The sequence below is a fragment of the Lingula anatina genome, chromosome 8 (genome assembly GCF_051362555.1).
Source record: "Lingula anatina isolate TDL-2025a chromosome 8, LinAna3.0, whole genome shotgun sequence".
In the NCBI taxonomy this organism is placed as follows: Eukaryota; Metazoa; Brachiopoda; class Lingulata; order Lingulida; family Lingulidae; genus Lingula; species Lingula anatina.
The window spans coordinates 9,140,109-9,157,946 of NC_141774.1; the positions used below are offsets into that span (position 1 = coordinate 9,140,109).

Genomic DNA, 17,838 nt, shown 5'->3' on the forward strand with positions numbered 1-17,838 from the left:
TTGGTTTTCCTTGAAATGTGTTGTCAATGGTGCATATATGCTGACAAAAGAGAAAACCTAGGGGAAACAATGGGCACATCTCTGCTAGATTTAAAGATATGAGAGGCAAGAAAATATGCAAAGCTCAGTTCATGGTGAAAAAGTAGGTCAAAGGTCAATTTCAATATCATAGTATATGAATTTCTATTCAAGTTCAATAGCAACCATGGACATTTCTTTGCCAATTTTGCAGATTTAAAGGCCAGAAAACATGCAAAAAGCAGTTCATCATAAAAAGTAGGTCAAAGGTCAATTTCAAGGTCACAGATTGCCAGTGTATTACTTCCTATTCAAGTTCAATAGTAACTATGGACCTATCTGTCAGTTTTGAAGATAAAGGTGAACGAAAATTTGCTAAGTTCAGTTCATAGTAAAAGGAAGGTCAAAGGTCAATTTAAAGGTCACAGTAAATTGCCAGTTCATGACTTCCTATTTAAGTTCAATAGTAACTATGGACCTATCTCTGCCAGTTTTGGAGATTAAAGGGAACAAAAATTGGCAAAGTTCAATTCATGGTGAAAAGTAGGTCAAAGGTCAATTTTAAGGTCACTGATTAATTGCCAGTATGTGACTTCCTATTCAAGTTTAATAGTGACTATGGACCTATCTCTGCCAGTTTTGGAGATTAAAGGGAACAAAAATTGGCAAAGTTCAATTCATGGTGAAAAGTAGGTCAAAGGTCAATTTTAAGGTCACTGTTAAATTGCCAGTATGTGACTTCCTATTCAAGTTCAATAGTAACTATTGACCTATCTCTGCCAGTTTTGGAGATAAAAGGGAACAAAAATTTGCAAAGTTCAGTTCATGGTGAAAAGTAGGTCAAAGGTCAATTTCAAGCTCACATCTAGATTGCAAGTAAATGACTTCCTATTCAACTTAAATAATAACTATTGACCTATCTCTGCCAGTTTTGGAGATATAAGGGACTAAATGTTACAATTCTGAGTTACAAAAATGTGCCACCACAAAGTACTTTTTAATACAGCATAACACGAAAACCGTATGAAATACAAAAAAACGGAGACCACTCTCAGTGTTGGGCTTTACATGCTCTACAAAATGCAAAAAAGAACGGGTCCCTAGCATTAACGGTTCCCGAATTAGAGACAGTTTTCATTTTCGGTATTTTATGGCCGCTACTCCTGTGAAAATGCACCGATTGACCCCAAATTCACAGAGATGAAAGATGACCCAAAGGGTAACACTTTCCAATATAATTATTGGTTAAGTCTGTGTAGTGTCTGAATAACAGTGCAAATAATATTTTTTTTCGTAAAAAATTTCATTTTTTTGAAAATTTTGGCCCGTTTGACCTTGAAATAAAGGTCAAAGGTCAAATCCAAGGGCATATTTGAAATCTACACATATGACTTTTGGAAAGCCGTCTGTAGAAAATTTTCCCATAATTCCTTCCGTAGGGTAGATAATTGGCATTGAATTTTCAAAAATTTTGACAAGGGTGCATTTCAAGGAGCGTCACGCCCAGGTCAATGTACCGACTGAGACAAAAAAACCTGGGGGTTCAAGTTGAGGTTATATGTGACCTAAATCCAAGAGATGGGGACAGGGGTCCTTGCGGTCTAGGAGGAGAAGCGGTAACGGTGACCTGTATCCGGCGCCAGTACGCGGAGCCGGCGGAGCTTACGGAGCCGGCGGAGCCGGCGGAGCCGGACGAGACGGGTCGGGACTAAAACCATGAGTACCGCCAGCGTACACGCTGGTGGTACTAATGATGTTCAATAAAACCAAGATAGGGATCAGCTGTGTGAAGTTGAGAGGAAAACTGAGCCAGGCCCGTAGCCAGAAAATTCAAAAGGGGGGTTCTTTTTCTGAAAAAGTGGACCTTTTACAATGAAACTGAAGTGTACCTAGATCAAAATTTACCCAAAATGGACCTTTTCCTGACAAAAGGGGGGGTTCGAAAGAATCGCCCCTTTTGTCAGGAAAAGGACCTTTTCCTGACAAAAGGGGCGATTCTTTCGAACCCCCCCTGGCTACGGGCCTGTGAGGTAATGATGTTGTATGACGATAATATTCAAGCAAGCTGCGACAGTTTTTCACCCATGTTTTTTTATTTTTTTGTTATTTTCAATCACACCACCGACTAATATTCACTGAACGAAATATATATATATTCTAAGCAGACCACCATCAAATGATGTTTTGTCAAAGGCCCGTTTTCATTCCAAAGAACCCAATTCCTGTGTTTCTTCTGTAAAAAAATAAGGAAGAAAAACAAAAAAAAAATGACATTTTAGCGTAACAAAGGTAAAATGATAAAAAACGACACAATCATGAAAAAGTGCACCAATAGAAGATATCATAAAGGATGCCAGGAGGAGTAACAAAATCAGCTTTAAACAGGTAAATCATGATGTACATTAAGATACAATGAAAAAAAATGTTTGTTTTATTAGCTGTTTTCCACAGTTAAAGATATGCACTTGTTTCTTGCCAAACACACACACACACACACACATACACACACACACACACGTTTATATGGCGAGTATAGCAATTGAAATATAAATATAACTAAAATACACACTTACCCACTACCACAAGTGTATCACATTGGTACGGCCCAGGGCACCTGAAAACATTTTATATAAGCCTATGTATACAGAGAAGAATATCATTATGTTTACCACTTAATTTCCGTTTTCTTTTATCATTAGCATTATTTTTGACATTTAATATGTATATATATTTAATCACTACTTGTATATTTTTATATTTTGCACTCTACATTTGTATAATTGTGTTTTATCAACTAATCCATTTTTCTCATGACCAAAACGATACCATTCCTGGCCCCAGTTTCACAAAAAAATCTGAAGTCCGATTCCCTGGCTGAGGACTTAATTACCAAAGTTACATAGTCACATTTTACCCTATCAGGAGCAGTGTTACAGCAATCTCATGGAAATCCTAGCCAACTAAGCCAGGGAACTGATTTAAGTATTTATGTGAAAGTGGGGCCTTGTATGAGTCTTGACTTACTTATTAATGTCATAGGCTTGATAGCAAAGCAGGGTATATCCCAGCTGCTGAGAGGTCGGAGTCCACATTACGGTCACTGTGTAAGAGCTGTTATCTGTAGGAACCATATGGTCCACAATGGAACCAACCGGCTGAGTGACGTTGATGGAACGGATTCTACATTGGTGAAATGAACTTTATGTCCAAACTGACTTAATTTGCTCTGGTACATCGTTAAAAGAGCGAAAAGAAGAGGTAAGGTTTAGGAGAAATGTAGCTTATCTCATAGAAAAAATCATTTGACAAGTAAGACCTAGGGAAAATTCTAAACAGGTAAAACAAAAGAAACACAGATTTCTAACTACCCTCAATAAGAATGAGAGAAGCTTGCAGAAGGAATATATATTTAAGTGTTCAAAATCAAATGGAATAAAACGGCAGCTAGCCCTAGACACTCAAAGAGCCAACAGCCAGAATACGTGGTATAGGCACTGTAATCACACAACATTCACACAAAATTATACATTTTCAACAAGAAAAAGTTGAGTTTATGTATAGGTTTTTTTATAGGGGGGGGAGGGGTAATAAATATGACAAAATGCATATAAGGAGTTAACGCTTGGTATTCGCGTGGTATAACAGTAAGACAAAGTCAAGTGACTTGCTTATAAATAGACATACCCGCCTTCGGAAGTTGCTATTATTTGTTTCTCGTAATTCTTTCCAACAGGTATGACGTCCGTCACTGAAGAATTCCTAAATTTTGGGCGGTCTTTGCAAATGCAGCCATCCTTTCTCTGTGCGACATACTGGAATGTCCAAAAAATCATTTTTAGGGACCAACTGCTCTATAAATGGTGGTTTCAGTTGAGCACAGTTGGCAATTCACCCCACCCCACCCCCCCTTTAAGCCTCAGCAGTAGCCTTATCTTCATAAAATGTATTAAACATAAAACGTAAAGGTATACTTGTGCTACATATCACAACTTGTTAAATAATAATAACATACCTTTAAACTGAAATATTCGATATTAAATTCCCAGTCTGAATATAGCGCTATACTATGGATAACACTATCCTTTCGATAAAATAGAAAATAGTTAATACATGTAGGCATACATGTAGGCCTACTCTGGACAGTTATCCTGAGTAAAACAGCCTTTTTAACCACTGGAAAGCAATATCAGTGACAAAAATAAGTATCTAGTGCTTAGTAAACATTACTTACCCACAGGATAATTGCCCAGCGGATAACGATTTTATCTAATGGATAGTAGTATCCAGAGGATGGGCCCAAGTGTTTATAGCTTATTTATATTCCTCTTACCTGCAATGGGACCTTTGACAAAGGAGTTGTTCCGTTTTTCGCCACGCCACCCTGTGTTATATCTGTTTTCGGGAAATCTTCCAGCATTATTGCAACGGCGTAAAACTTGTATCTCCCAACTTGGTAAGCATCGTGGGCAGAAGCAGGGATGACGAGTGTACAGTTCTAAAATAAAAGGAAACAAGTTTTCTACCAAACCGATGCAAGCGAACCGTCCTTTTTGCTGGGAAAAGGTCCCTTAATTCTTGGTAAAATTTTATCTAGGAACACGCTGGCTTCATATTAAAAGATCTACTTTTTTCCAGAAAAAGAACCCCTTTTTGAAATTTCTGGCTGTGGGCCTGTATAATAACGGGAACCCAGTCCAAGAGAGACGGAGCTTACGTACTGGAAACAAAGTTGAATTCGGTAGTGGTCCACAGATATTAGCACACTCATCGCCTACTGCCCAGCGGCATATGACAGTATCTCCATCTGGATCAGAGTATGGGATGTCGAACCGATAACCGCATGATAACTCCATCCTAATAATAATAATAATAATAATAATAATAATAATAATAATAATAATAATAAACTGATTATCTCCATCTGGATCAGAGTATGGGATGTCGAACCGATAACCACATGATAATTCCATCCTAATAATAATAATAATAATAATAATAGTAATAATAATAATAATAAACTGATTATCCTAATATATTCAATATAGATTAGAAACCAACTTTGCGAGCAGTTGTAATAAATGCATGTTAAAGCATGTTTAAAAAATATAGGCCTACTGAGTTAATCTGATAAGCAATAACTTCAAAAGATTTACTATCATGAAATTTATCTAAGTGTCAATGCGATTGTGAGGTTTTCTTTTACATTTTGGACTGACTAATACCGAGATTTAATTGCTCTTCCCCTGTTGGGATGGGACATGAAGTGTGAAGCGGGAATCCATTGTCAATTGGGCGCCATATTTGATCCGTGCACTAGTAGTAAAAGCGGCCTAACAGAAACGGACCTATCGTTTGAAGTCTCATTCGGATTAAAAACTCCATAAAATTCCAATCAGAATGCTTTTAATTCCATTTAATTTTCCATTATATCTCGAATTTCCCAATGTTAACACTTAGGGAGCATTCACATCGAGAATAGCCGAGGTCTCGTAAGGCCTCGACCTAAATATGGCGGACCTACATGAAAAAAAGACCACTTATCCTGTTAATTCTCACCAATTCTCACAGTAATTAAATCTCAGCTCAATTCAACCGGTCGAGGGACAACGCGTGGGGGGGGGGGGGGGGGGCGTGTGAGAGGCGGAGAGACCATTAAAAGATTAGCAGTCTTCCTTTCATGTAGGTCCGCCATATTTAGGTCGCGGCCTCACTAGACCTCGGCTATTCTCGATGTGAATGCTCCCTTACATATCAATACTTACTGAACGATTGGGAGACTTGACGTTATGGGGCTTGCATTTGGCTTTCCCGTGTCGCTTCGATAACCGCCATTATATTCGGTTATAACTGCATATTTAGGTCTTACATTTCTTCCCGTATGTACATCTACAGCCAGCCGGCAACAGTCTTGATATCTGAGAAATGATTTTAAAATAAAGTAATTACTTAGTCTTTTCAATGGGGCAAAAACTGAAATTTTCGGATACTGTTTATTTGAGTCGTACGTTCTTATAATTAGAACATTCCTATTAAGTGGTGGTGGTAACAAATTTTAAAAGAATACTACTCTTTAGTTCTATTATATGCAGTTAGCACTACAAATGCTACATAGAAATAAAATTTTGGTGATTATGAAATTATGTACCTGAAAATTTGATTTTTTTTTACCTATCGAAAAGATCGAGTAATTGCCGTACACATCATGAGTAAAGTGAATACATGTACCTATTTCATTATAAACAAAAATGTCTAATTGGTATTTTTGATTATTTTATTATTGGCTATTCATTGAACAACTCATATGTGTCTATACTGTGTGTATACTGTCCCTCTTTTAAAAAGATGTGTTTGTGTTAAAAATGTTCGTCAGGATTCTTTTAGGTGTGGATAGAGGGGCGAAAGCAAATTACCGGTTTATGCCCCTATTTCACACACACCACGAATTCCACAAATCGCCAGGAATTGACAAATTTCAGGATTCATGGTTGAATCGTAATCAGTTCGTGAAGTTCTTAACAGATTCGTATATATTCGTAGTCAGTTCTTGCAATTCTTGATCAATCACGAACTGATTACGATTCAACCACGAATCCTGAAAGTTGTCAATTCCTGGCGATTCGTGAGATTCTTGGTCTGTATGAAATAGAGGCATAACGTGTAGACAGGGTTACAAATTATGCACGAGGCTGTATTTTGGGCATGATGGGGATGGGGGTGTCAGCAAGCAAAAATAGACTTACCTAAACTGAAACACACCAGGGTCTGGGAGAGTATTCACGAATACATTGTACCCTTGTTGCCAATTGTAAATTTTGTCTATGCCTGTGACGTAGTATCCTAGGTCAATAATGTTTGTTACGGATCCATTTCCTAATGTTAAAAATGAAGGAAAAAATATGGGCAGATTCAGAACAAGTTGATCCGCGGACTAACAGACCCGAGGATCAAATATGGCGCCACCCACTTGAAAGCATGCCCAGATTTAATTGCTCTGCCCCTGCTGGGATAGTGCGCTTGGGAGGCGGGAATGCATTGTCGAGCGCGCGCCATATTTAACTAAAATTCCTATAGAGTCCTGTAGGATCCCTATGGGAAGTCTTAAGCGGCATCCACAACAGCGGACTAACTAGTCCGCGGATCAAATGTGGCGACCCACATAAAAGCTTGACGAATAATTCCCTAATAGACACTGAATAGAATTTCCGGTGATTACGCAAAAAAACATTCAAAAGGATTGGCCGTATCTGATCCGCGGACGAGTTAGTCCACTGTTGTGAATGCAGCCATATATGGAATTTTCGTAAGGGTTAAGGGTTTACTGTGACGTTACTTATTCGAACTCTGCTTTAACATAAACTGCACTTAGTAATACGTCCATGCTTGCTTAATTGGGAGCATCAGCACTTTTACTAACCAGAAACGCGCTGCCATTTTCCTTTATATGGTGCAGTAAGATTGCCTATATCATCCTCTGTGCAGGGATATTTACATGGCCCAATCGTTAAGCGCCACCCAGTTCGCCAAGAGCACAGTACCTGGTAAAACGAAAGCAAAGACAATTCTGAATAAGGCTGGTCGAAAAATAATATTTATTCTCGATGTTTTTCAAACCGATGTAACAAGAATGGAAGTCATAGGAATGGAAGTCCGGGCTCCCATATGATTAGTATAGGTTAGGGTTCATTGGAGTTTTGGGGTTAGTATATGGGACGAATGTCACCTGTACAAAGTAATTGGAAGCAGACTACTGTTCCTAGCGGACTTCCATTCCTGTTACACTGGCAATCTCAAAATACATATAAATTAACACACATACAAACATGTAATTTCAAGACAGTCCAAACGTCGTGCAGTATATTACATGTTCCCGGAGAGACGAAATATCGCAAAATCCAGCGAACTTCAAACCTCGCTTTTGTGCGCCCTATGGGCCGTAGTAGGAGAAGTAGCAATAGTTAGTAGTAGTAGCACGTCCATGTTTCTTCGTCATCCAGTCGTGACATATCACATAAATCGAATATCTAAAGAAACATACCCTAAAATTGTATTTGCATTTGTATACGGTAGTTTGCATTTAAGTGCAATATGATCCAAGAAATTCAGGATTTCGCCTTATTTAGGCGATGTTATAGGCTGACTTTTGGCTGACACATGCAAAGAGACTATACTGATCCTAAGATCAATAACATGCATGTCTCTCATTTTCTTCTGGTGTCAGTTTTACCCGTTGAAGTGTCTGGAGCATCTAAGGGTGCATTCCCAGAGATTTAGATCGATCCAGGGATTAAGATTTAGATCGACCTAACAAGTTACCCCATTGACCCCCCCCCCCACCCCCACCCTGCGGACGCCCATTAGTGACACCCCTCCTTCTGGCGTTAAGTAGAATACAGTTCCCAGTTAGTGCAATGTGCGTTATTTAAAATTCACTAATTTTTTATTAATACCCTAAAAGTAAAGTGTACAACTAACCTGTGTTGCATTTTCGTGATGTGGCCTACAGCTGATTGTGGCGGATTTAAAGTGCCAACCTGAAACGATCTTGATATGATATTTCCGTTGGAGCTTATAGAAAAAACGGTCGCTGTCATAATCAGTGACCAGTCATTTTTAGCGAAAGTCAGCCTTAATAAATTTCATTAAATGTCGATTCCAGGTGCAGAGAGGGATAAACAAATGATTCTAGAGTACGAGAAAATTTCTCATTGTCCCGGGAAAATCTATTTTGGAGGGTAACCTCATGTGGAGTGTACCTTTAAAGCATTCGTGAGCTGAGAAGTTTGTGTACAGTAGAAGCAGATTTTCCAACGATAAGACTCGTGTTCTTGATATTTAGAGTAGAGAAGGACACAATGTCCTTCAGACCATATGGAAATTATTATAGGAATAATTTTCTCAGTTTTGAGTTACTCTCGAAACGTAGAGATTTCACTCGAACATGGTACGATAGTAGCCCTTGTAACCGGTAGTAGCACTTATTACGAAAATTTCTGATAGGATCGTTATTACAAAATCTCTGCCACGAATTCCCGATTGATCAAGAATTGCAAGAACTGACTACGAACATATACGAATCTGTTAAGAACTTCACGAACTGATTACGATTCAACCACGAATCCTGAAATTTGTCAATTCCTGGCGATTCGTGGGATTCGTGGTCTGTGTTAAATAGGGGCATAAGGTATAAGTATACATACCAGTCACTGGTCCCTCCATCAGGAACATTGCGATGATACCGATATAGAATTGAAGTGACCACATCGTTTATCAATTCGAATCTGTAATGTAAGATAAAAGGGCAAGACAGTAACTCATGAATGTAGACTTCATAAATGTGATTTTGACAAAATATGTAGCACAAAAAAAAAAAAAAAAAAAAAAAAATCAGAAAGAGCATACTTCCGCCAAGATAAATAATAAACTAATAATTAATCAGTAATTAATGGATATCATCCCCAAGATCTAATCATTTCTTCCTTGGTCCATTTCTGACGTATCCTAAAAATATCATAAAAATTCAATACTTTTGACTTAATTAACTCATGATTGAAAATCATTGAATCCATTATTGGGCCTTCACCTAAATGTAATGAGACCTTTCTTGAACCAAATCTTAGGCTGTATTCCCAGAGCTTTTAGATCGATCTATCCCCGCAGGGAGTCTCACTAGATTACTGTCAGATAATCCGGCTTAAATGTCCGTCCCGCCTACTACAAGCTGTAAGGGGGTAATTATCTTTCGTGTCCGCTCGGCTGACAGCTATTTAGCGTGAACCCCTAGGGTGTTAGGTCGATCTAAAGTAGATCGATCTAATCTCTGGAAATGGGGTACCGGTCTTACTGTGTCGGTCACTTCCTCCACAGAAGATGGATTTAGAAGGATAAAAAGCCGCCCGCCTTTGTCTGTAACCTCTGGTACAGTAGTAAATAGTAGATCAGCTCAATTTTATTCTCATTAAATTTAGGCGAGATGTGAATCTCATCTTCTACCATGTCAATGTGTTCACATTTACTGTGTGTCAGCACAGTCTTGGAGTAGTATACTGTCCTATTTCAATCTTAGACCCCATTCACATAGATTTTAGATCGATCTATCCCTGTGGGGAGTCTCACTAGATTACTGTCAGCTTAGCAGGCTTAAAAGCTGTAAGGGGGTAGTTAACTATGGTGCGCGCACGGCTGACTGCAATTTAGCGTGAACCCCCAGGGAGTTAGGGCGATCTAAATCTTAATCTCTGGATCGATCTAAATCTCTGGGAATGCACCCTTAAAGGCATGACCACTGATCCTCATTTTTGCCAAAACTTTGTCATTAGTGGGCCATTAATTTTCAGTCTATGTAAGTCAGGCTCATAATACTATTTAGACTTTCTGTACTTTTGAAGTCTGTGATTTTTACGGCCGCCCGCATGAAATACAAATAACAGCCTATAGATTTCAGAGCTGTGTATTTCCATTAGCTATCGAAGCAATGCTGAAAATGATGGTACGTATGCTTTTTGCATGACACCCTATGCACCTAATATTCTCGAGGGTATGATATTCTATATGATCTCATTATGTGAATCGCCACAATAAGAACTTTATTACTGACATACATTTATAAATATGAAAGTTGATGCTGGAAAAGTTCAGATGAGTTTGTGAACAATGTCAAAATATATTCGGAGCGAAGCATACCGTAGTCTCAGACATTTTGCCCCACCCTCCACATGGTCATGTGTACTTTGTATTTAGTAGAAGAATAAAGGTGGCCAGCAAATCCAGTCACCATTAATTTTTATTTTTATTTATTTATTTATTTATTTATTTATTTATTTATTTGTTTATTTATTGACAAAAAAGTTACAGCTACAGAGACAACATGAGACAGAGGAGTGAATATCAGTAAAAATATAACAAACGATTAAAATGGATGAGTGGTTTGCAGACTGCGACCTAAATGATACCCCGCATGAAATACAATTAGATAATTATAAGTTTAGAACTGTGTGTTTCCATTAGCCGTTAAATTGATGAAAATGATGATTCGCTTTTTGCATGGAATCCCCAGATGCAAAAAGAGAATAATTTTATTGAATACATAGCATTCTATAATAGCTCACTGTTTATTTGCATCAAATTGTGAATGACCATATAAAGAAACTTAGTATTGACATACACTTAAGAAATTTGATGCTGGCAAAGTTAATTCAGATGAATATGTTAACTAAGTCTAAACAGGGGCGGATTTAGGCCGTCCTCTGGGTCTTCCGAAAGACGGTCAGTTAAGTTTACATTGAGGGGTATTTCATTTTTCTGTCGAATGACGTTCAAAAATGGAGGATGGATCAACAAAGACAATTTGGAAGACTGTCAGAAAATATCTCTGGCTCCGCCCCTGCTAAATATATTCGGAGCGTAGCGTACCTTAGTCTTTAGCTTGCTGCCTTAGCCTTAACGTGGCCATGGGAAGGTGAGCTATGTGTGATTTCAAGAAAATGTGAAAGAGACACCTTGAGAACGACGAGAGACCGTAGTCTGAAGATCATGACAATTGAAACAACACTGAGCGAAAGAAAATGTGAAAGAGTGAAAGAAAATGTGAAAGAAGCACTGTGAGAACGATGAAAGACCGTAGTCTGAAGATCATGACAATTATGAGACAACACTGAATGAGGGGTCTGCATTATTCCAACTAAATGAACGCCCGCATTAAATATAAATAAACTGACACAGATTTAAAACTGTTTCCATTAGCCGTCCAAGTAATGCTGAAAACAACAGTGTGCTTTTTGCATGATTTTCCCTGATTCAAAATATGAAAGATTTCCATGGAAAAAATAGCATTTTATAATATCTCATTATTTATTTGCATCAGATTGAATAGTCATTACTAGAAACTTAGTAGACTTATCATAGATTTATCAAAGCTGAGGCTGGAGAAGATAACTTATATGTTAAATCTTATGTTAAAATGATTTTTGACCCATGCTTGTGACATAGATGATATGGATGTAGCGACCAACCAAATAAATAGCTCCTCCCTACCCTTACAATATGAACACAATATTGAGACAGTTCCAAGGTAATAATACGGCAAGAAAAAAGTTACTAATTAATAGTTATAGAGACACTGGGAGAACGAAGAGAGACCCTCGTCTGAAGATCAAAGAAAGTTTAAATCAATCATGATAGACAATTGGTGTGCAGCTTGCGCTCTAAGACTCCGTTCACATGAAAAATCTATTTTCTATTCGCGGTATCTTGTGATCACTCCGAGCACAGCCGAGAATTTATTACAGCTTTGGAAGTAACTGGCTCGCGCTGCCAGTAATTACGCCGCGGGGTATTCAGGGCACAGACCGTGATCACAAGATACCGCGAATAGAAAATAGATTTTCCATGTGAACGGAGCCTAAGCGTACCCCTGCATGTAATACAATTAAACAATTATATATTTAGATAAATGTGTTTCCACCAGCCGTCTTTGTAATGCTTGAAACGGTAGTATGCTTTTCGCACGGTATCCCAAGATGCAAAATTGGAAATATTTGGATATAGTTTTTAATTACATCTCATTATTTATTTGCAACAGATTGTGAAACGTCATAATTGGAAACTCAGTATCGATATTTACTTGTCAGTCTATGGCAGTGTTAATTTATATATTGAGATATAAATGTGTGCCATGCTTGTCACAAAGATGAAATATTTCTGGCAACTACGGATGACACAGAACCCTTACAATATTAACCTTGATATACAGACTTGACATTTAATATGGAATATTTTTTCCAAATCATAATTCATCAGTTTTTTTCCTATTTTGCAGACTGATAAATGAAAATAAGGATCAAAATCGTGTTTTTATAACTTATGATAAACTGTTCCATGTCATTGTGACATCAGTTCTTTAATTGACTTCGCCAATGAAGCAAACAAAACTACATTGCCAATCTTAAGTCATACGACAACCATTGAAAGCGATATTTTGGATCTCCATATTTTCCAAATTATCGTCTTTAAAAGAGTTACACGACCCACAAAGAACCTTCATGTCAGTGTCTAGTCACAGTAACGGTCGCCGCTATGCCTGACCTTATCCTTCTGCTACCAGAGCTTTCAAGAGGCAAGGCATTTCTTGCGATAGTTTTTTAAGAATTTAATCTGGAATAAAAGTCCAGGCAACGGTTAAAGCTTGTCCAATTTGGTTCAATTTTGTTGTAGGACATGCTGGCCGTTGATTTGGCGACTATTGACCTAACCACATATTGTCAAAGTGAATCAAATATGGCGATTTTGATGACCAAGGTAGCTGCTCATTCCCTTGGTTCTGTAAGTTATCTGCTAATAAAAGTGCTCTGTGTGAACCAGCAATCTGATCGTGCAACCTAAAACTGTTCCTAAGGTGTCCCCTATCAAATGATAGTCAAGTGGTTCCCAGATTATTCCTTTATTTGATCTGGTTCAGGTTTTAGTCAATGACTTCCATTGGTGTTTTGGCACCAGTGTGGTATCAACTCCAAATACTGACGCTGTTAATGGCCCTAGTCACTTCAGAAGCGGCACACACCTTGTCGTAGACCTCTTGAAGATGTCTGTAAGCTCTTTTTTGACCAATTTAGCGGTACAGGCGAAATCTGACCTCAATAAAGAAAACAACGCGGTTTCAATGTTCTACCCAGAAACGGTCATGGTCCCCAATTCATTAGAGAAACAGACTACGCTGTTCTGCTGTTTACAGTGGCCTCCTCAGAGGTGGGCTGGTATCTTAATCTGCTTAAACCAGTTTGGTGTTCGCTAAGAGACTTGAAAAACGCGCTTTAGTGACAATTTGCCCCTCATTTAAAACGGACTGGGAGGTTTTGGTTTAATTGCAGCAGCATATCCTGAAGGAAATTGAGTCCTGTATTCTGGTGGTAAGATATCGATACATTGGACGTGGTGTCTGTGTGGGTACATGAGCCTGGGCATAAGTCTGTGAAATTGTGCGGACCGTTTCTTTTGGGGCAATAATCTGTCTGGCAATGTCTTTCTTTTTCGCGCCATTCTGGCACATTTTAACAATTTTGAAAAACAATACTTAACTCATTTTACGCACTGCAAAACCGACCGCTTGCATGCAAAATTTCAATTTCTTCTATGCAATGGTTGCCGACATATGGATACTTTTTTGACAGAACCATCCCTCGCCAAAGCCAAGCTTTGACCAGCCCAAAGGAGCACTACCCAGTTAAATCAATGCATATTTAACAATGCAGCAGTGCATCAGACTTGGTAAGCAGTTAATTGGTAGAGACACACCTTTCTTCATACTTCCCCAGTCAGATATCTTATATGAGATCTGAGTGTTTTCAATAAAGAACGCATTTTTACCTAGGTATACCTTTAAAACTGAAATATTCCATATTAAATGTCAAGTCTGTATATACAGTCATGCATGTTCCACATCAGAAACGTAGCTTAACCGAAGAACCATCTAAGTGATTCCTCTATGATTACTAATAAAAAAAAATCCTTGTCACACCTCGTTTAGATAACTGCAATTCTCGTCTTTAAGGGTGTCCACAAGAAATACTGAAAAGTATGTCTGTTTGTCTTCTTACCAAGATTTTTTCCCTGATTTATCAAAAATACTTTCCTTATTTATCATTTCTCGGGTGTGCAATGCAATTGTAGTAATGGCAAATTGGGTGATAGCAGTGACGAATTTATGGATTATAGAAGATGGGCAACGTTTGGATCACACGAACAGCGAGTATATCGGCTTTCGAAGTCTTGGACTGAGAGGCTGCTGTTCTAAATAAAACTGAAGTGTCAAACTGCCATTTTATACATTAAATTGGCGTTATCCAGATCCTAAATTCATCAAAGGGGTTGATCTCCCAAAAGGAAGGTACATGTACCTGTACGCTACATAATTCTGCCAGTTTATCTGCTTAACCCACAGTAAATAAATGCAAGGGGTAACTACATATCTTGGTTAACTTCGTCCTAAATGTGCCCACAAATAGGACGGCTTAGAATAAAGCAGTAGTGCTGGGCAAAATGTTACCGGGCAATCCTTGAGCCCAGAAAAATACAAAAAAAAGAAGAATAAAAGGCAAAAATCGCAAAGAAAAAACGCAAAAAGGGGCCACGGTAATATCGGATGGTAGGCCTCGGAGTCAGGAAAGATCGAAGAAAGCACACTGAGGCAAGTATTGACCTAAGTGGACCCTTCCCGGAAGAAAAAAAATTTAGAAACCATTCTCTTATAAGCTGCTAGGACTATACCGAAAATAGTGCAAGTTTTAACTCAATTTGCAGTTATGTGTACCAATTTTATAAAATCCGCACTTACCCAAAGGTAAATTTCTTCTCTGCACAGTAATTTCTGCCTCTTCTTGGATACCTTGGTACCTTGGGTAAGTGTGTCTTCTGAGATATTCTGGCTTTTCACTTTGTTTTCGTGGCTGGCTAATTAACACACGGCAATGTGTGAATAAGCGAGCTGTATGAAGTAACTAATATACAGGCCAGGGATTAATCACCAGCATTTTCATCATGTGCCATCATCGAAACTGTAACGAAACTGAGGGTCCGTGTGACAGAAAGTCCGCCTTCCATATAGTTATAATGGTTACGGTTAGCCTGACCTAAGTGGGTCAAAATCTAGGGCGAGGCTCACCTGCACAAATGAATGAGAAGCGGACTCTCTGTCATGGGGGATACTCTGTCACGTTACACCGGGACCAACTAACATGGATCATCTTAGAAACCAGGTAGTTTCATACAGTGAAGGTGGCCTCAGAAAATCCGACATTGCCAGACGACTGGGCCTTCCAAGGTTTACTGTTATATATAAGAGTACTCCAGAGCCGAGCTGCGAGCGGCAGTGTAGCTCTTGGGGAAATCCACTGTTCTAACCCAAGCCACTAACAACCGCATTGACTGGATCATTGACTGCATTCAGAACAAATTGTTCGGTGGACTAACAGATCCGCGGATAAATATGGCCGTCCCGCTTAAAAGCGATGCCGCTAATCCCCTGATGGGTTCCCCTCCTCCAAACGCACCGTCGCTGCAGGGGCCTAGCAATTAAACATCAGAGCCGGGATTTTATCCGTTTAATGGCGCGTGTGGAGGCAGGGATATCATCAGTAATTTAAGTGGCTTGCTTTTAAGCGGGGTCGGCCATATTTAGGCGGCGGATCAGTTAGTCCGCGGATTATCTGTTCTGAATGCGCTCATTATCAACCCTTCCAGCACAACGCGCACTTAATCTGCCATTATCATTGCTACAGCATACAGGCCCATCATATGCTTTCTCTTTCCCCCCATACCGTAAATAACTGTAGATTCAAACATGGTTACAGAGCAACAACGATGGTAAAGAAGCCTAAGATCACATGTAAAGAAACCTAACAGTTGTGCTGCTTGTGCATTGGAACCATGTGGTCTTGACATATGATTCCAGATATCATTTCCTCCCATGTGATAGCCGTCTACGAGTGTGCCTTTTTACCTTAGAACAGGGCCTCGTAACTCGAAAGCATCGCGCATTGCGACCGAGCGCAAGCGTCTCGATTCCATAACTCGCCCATAATCGCCCCATATCAGGCCTACCCAACTACCAGACTCTACGGATCCAGAATAAACCGGTTTATCAGACCACACTACCCATTTTCAAGGTGTGTGTCAGATCGCATTACATAGTATCAGCCACCACACCGATTTTGCCTGGTGCGCGATGTGATAGCAATGATCCTAAGCGGGGTTGGAAAGTAGTGCATCTCATCTAGATTCAATCACTGCTGCAATTTTCCCTGTTTATGCTAAAATCTGACAATACCGCAATTTTCATCATAACCGGGATGGACGAGATTGAGGGCAGGGGTAATCCTAGAGAGGGGTGAGAAACGTCCATTGTTCTCGTCAGCGAGGCTGGCCTTTTTCAGGGTATGTACGCACAGATAAAAAACTAAGTATTGTGGGAACGTTACTAATGAAGCCACTGGTAGTACTAGTAGATATCAGCCTGTAGTCTAGAACAAGCGCCTCGATGACGAGTGAACAGTTGTCAAAAACAAAAGACCCAGGTGTGGTAGTTCAACTACTGTTCATGCGTGCCGCAACGACCAAACCTAATTGTTCCTCAAGGTCACAAAACAATAACCGTTATTGACTTAATCATAAAAGTAGCGCGTTTCCACCCCCTGATTGAGGGAGTCGTCTGTCGCCATGTTGTTGTATTCATACGACTCCTACTTGACGAAAACGATGCGCGATACCCGGATGACAGGTAGGCTTACAAAATTTGTGATGGGGTATGATACTCTGTAATGCGATCTGACACACACCTTGAAAACGGGTAGTGTGGTCTGATATACCGGTTTATTCTGGATCCGTAGGTGCCGAGTCTGGTAGTCTGCATACAATACATTGTAGCCTCTATGTGATATCGCTATTCGCAATACGCGATGCTTTCGACTTACGGGGCCCAGAAGTTACAAAAATATGCACAAGAAATCGAGGCAGCTGTAAGCGGTTCTGTTGGTGCTTTTCAATTGTTGCTATGATGTAAGCCCGTTGGTTCTTCTGGTACAGAGGTATCTTCAATGCCTTTCCCAGAGAGCCATCCAGCCGTCATTTGGACGGCAACTGGCCTTAAAAAACGGCCTGAATTTTCAAAGACGTCTTATGAAATTTTGGAAGGATGAGGGGATGGTTCGTCGGGACTGCCTTACAAAATCCTAGAAAGTAATTTGACGTACCCAGAATGTATGATGCATCCAAGTTAAATAAAACTACAGTGTAGAGTCCCGCACTTCAACTACTCAAAATTATCAAAAGGAA

At 39.3% G+C, this 17,838-nt stretch overlaps 1 protein-coding gene across 1 annotated transcript; it reads right to left on the minus strand.

Annotated features, from left to right (window-relative positions):
- Positions 1–1,336: 1,336 nt before the first annotated feature.
- LOC106176937 (uncharacterized) lies at positions 1,337–16,262 on the minus strand. The gene is made up of 13 exons (XM_087019342.1): positions 15,344–16,262; positions 9,216–9,296; positions 8,491–8,549; positions 7,433–7,553; positions 6,759–6,888; positions 5,781–5,933; positions 4,737–4,872; positions 4,349–4,513; positions 3,703–3,830; positions 3,043–3,198; positions 2,592–2,632; positions 1,992–2,251; positions 1,337–1,934 (listed from the first exon to the last, which is right to left on the minus strand). Exons 2-12 carry the CDS (start codon positions 9,277–9,279, stop codon positions 2,220–2,222), a joined length of 1,185 nt encoding a protein of 394 aa, XP_086875468.1. The 5' UTR covers positions 9,280–9,296; positions 15,344–16,262; the 3' UTR covers positions 1,337–1,934; positions 1,992–2,219.
- Between the last annotated feature and the right edge of the window lie 1,576 nt (positions 16,263–17,838).

Excerpts from the sequence above, each read along its gene's own strand:
- LOC106176937 (XM_087019342.1), bottom strand. The coding sequence starts at position 9,279 with ATGTGGTCACTTCAATTCTATATCGGTATCATCGCAATGTTCCTGATG. Across the intron at positions 5,934-6,758 it reads CCTGGTGTGTTTCAGTTTAG|ATATCAAGACTGTTGCCGGC; the intron begins GTAAGTCTATTT and ends ATCATTTCTCAG. Across the intron at positions 2,633-3,042 it reads CAAGCCTATGACATTAATAA|GTGCCCTGGGCCGTACCAAT; the intron begins GTAAGTCAAGAC and ends AAATGTTTTCAG.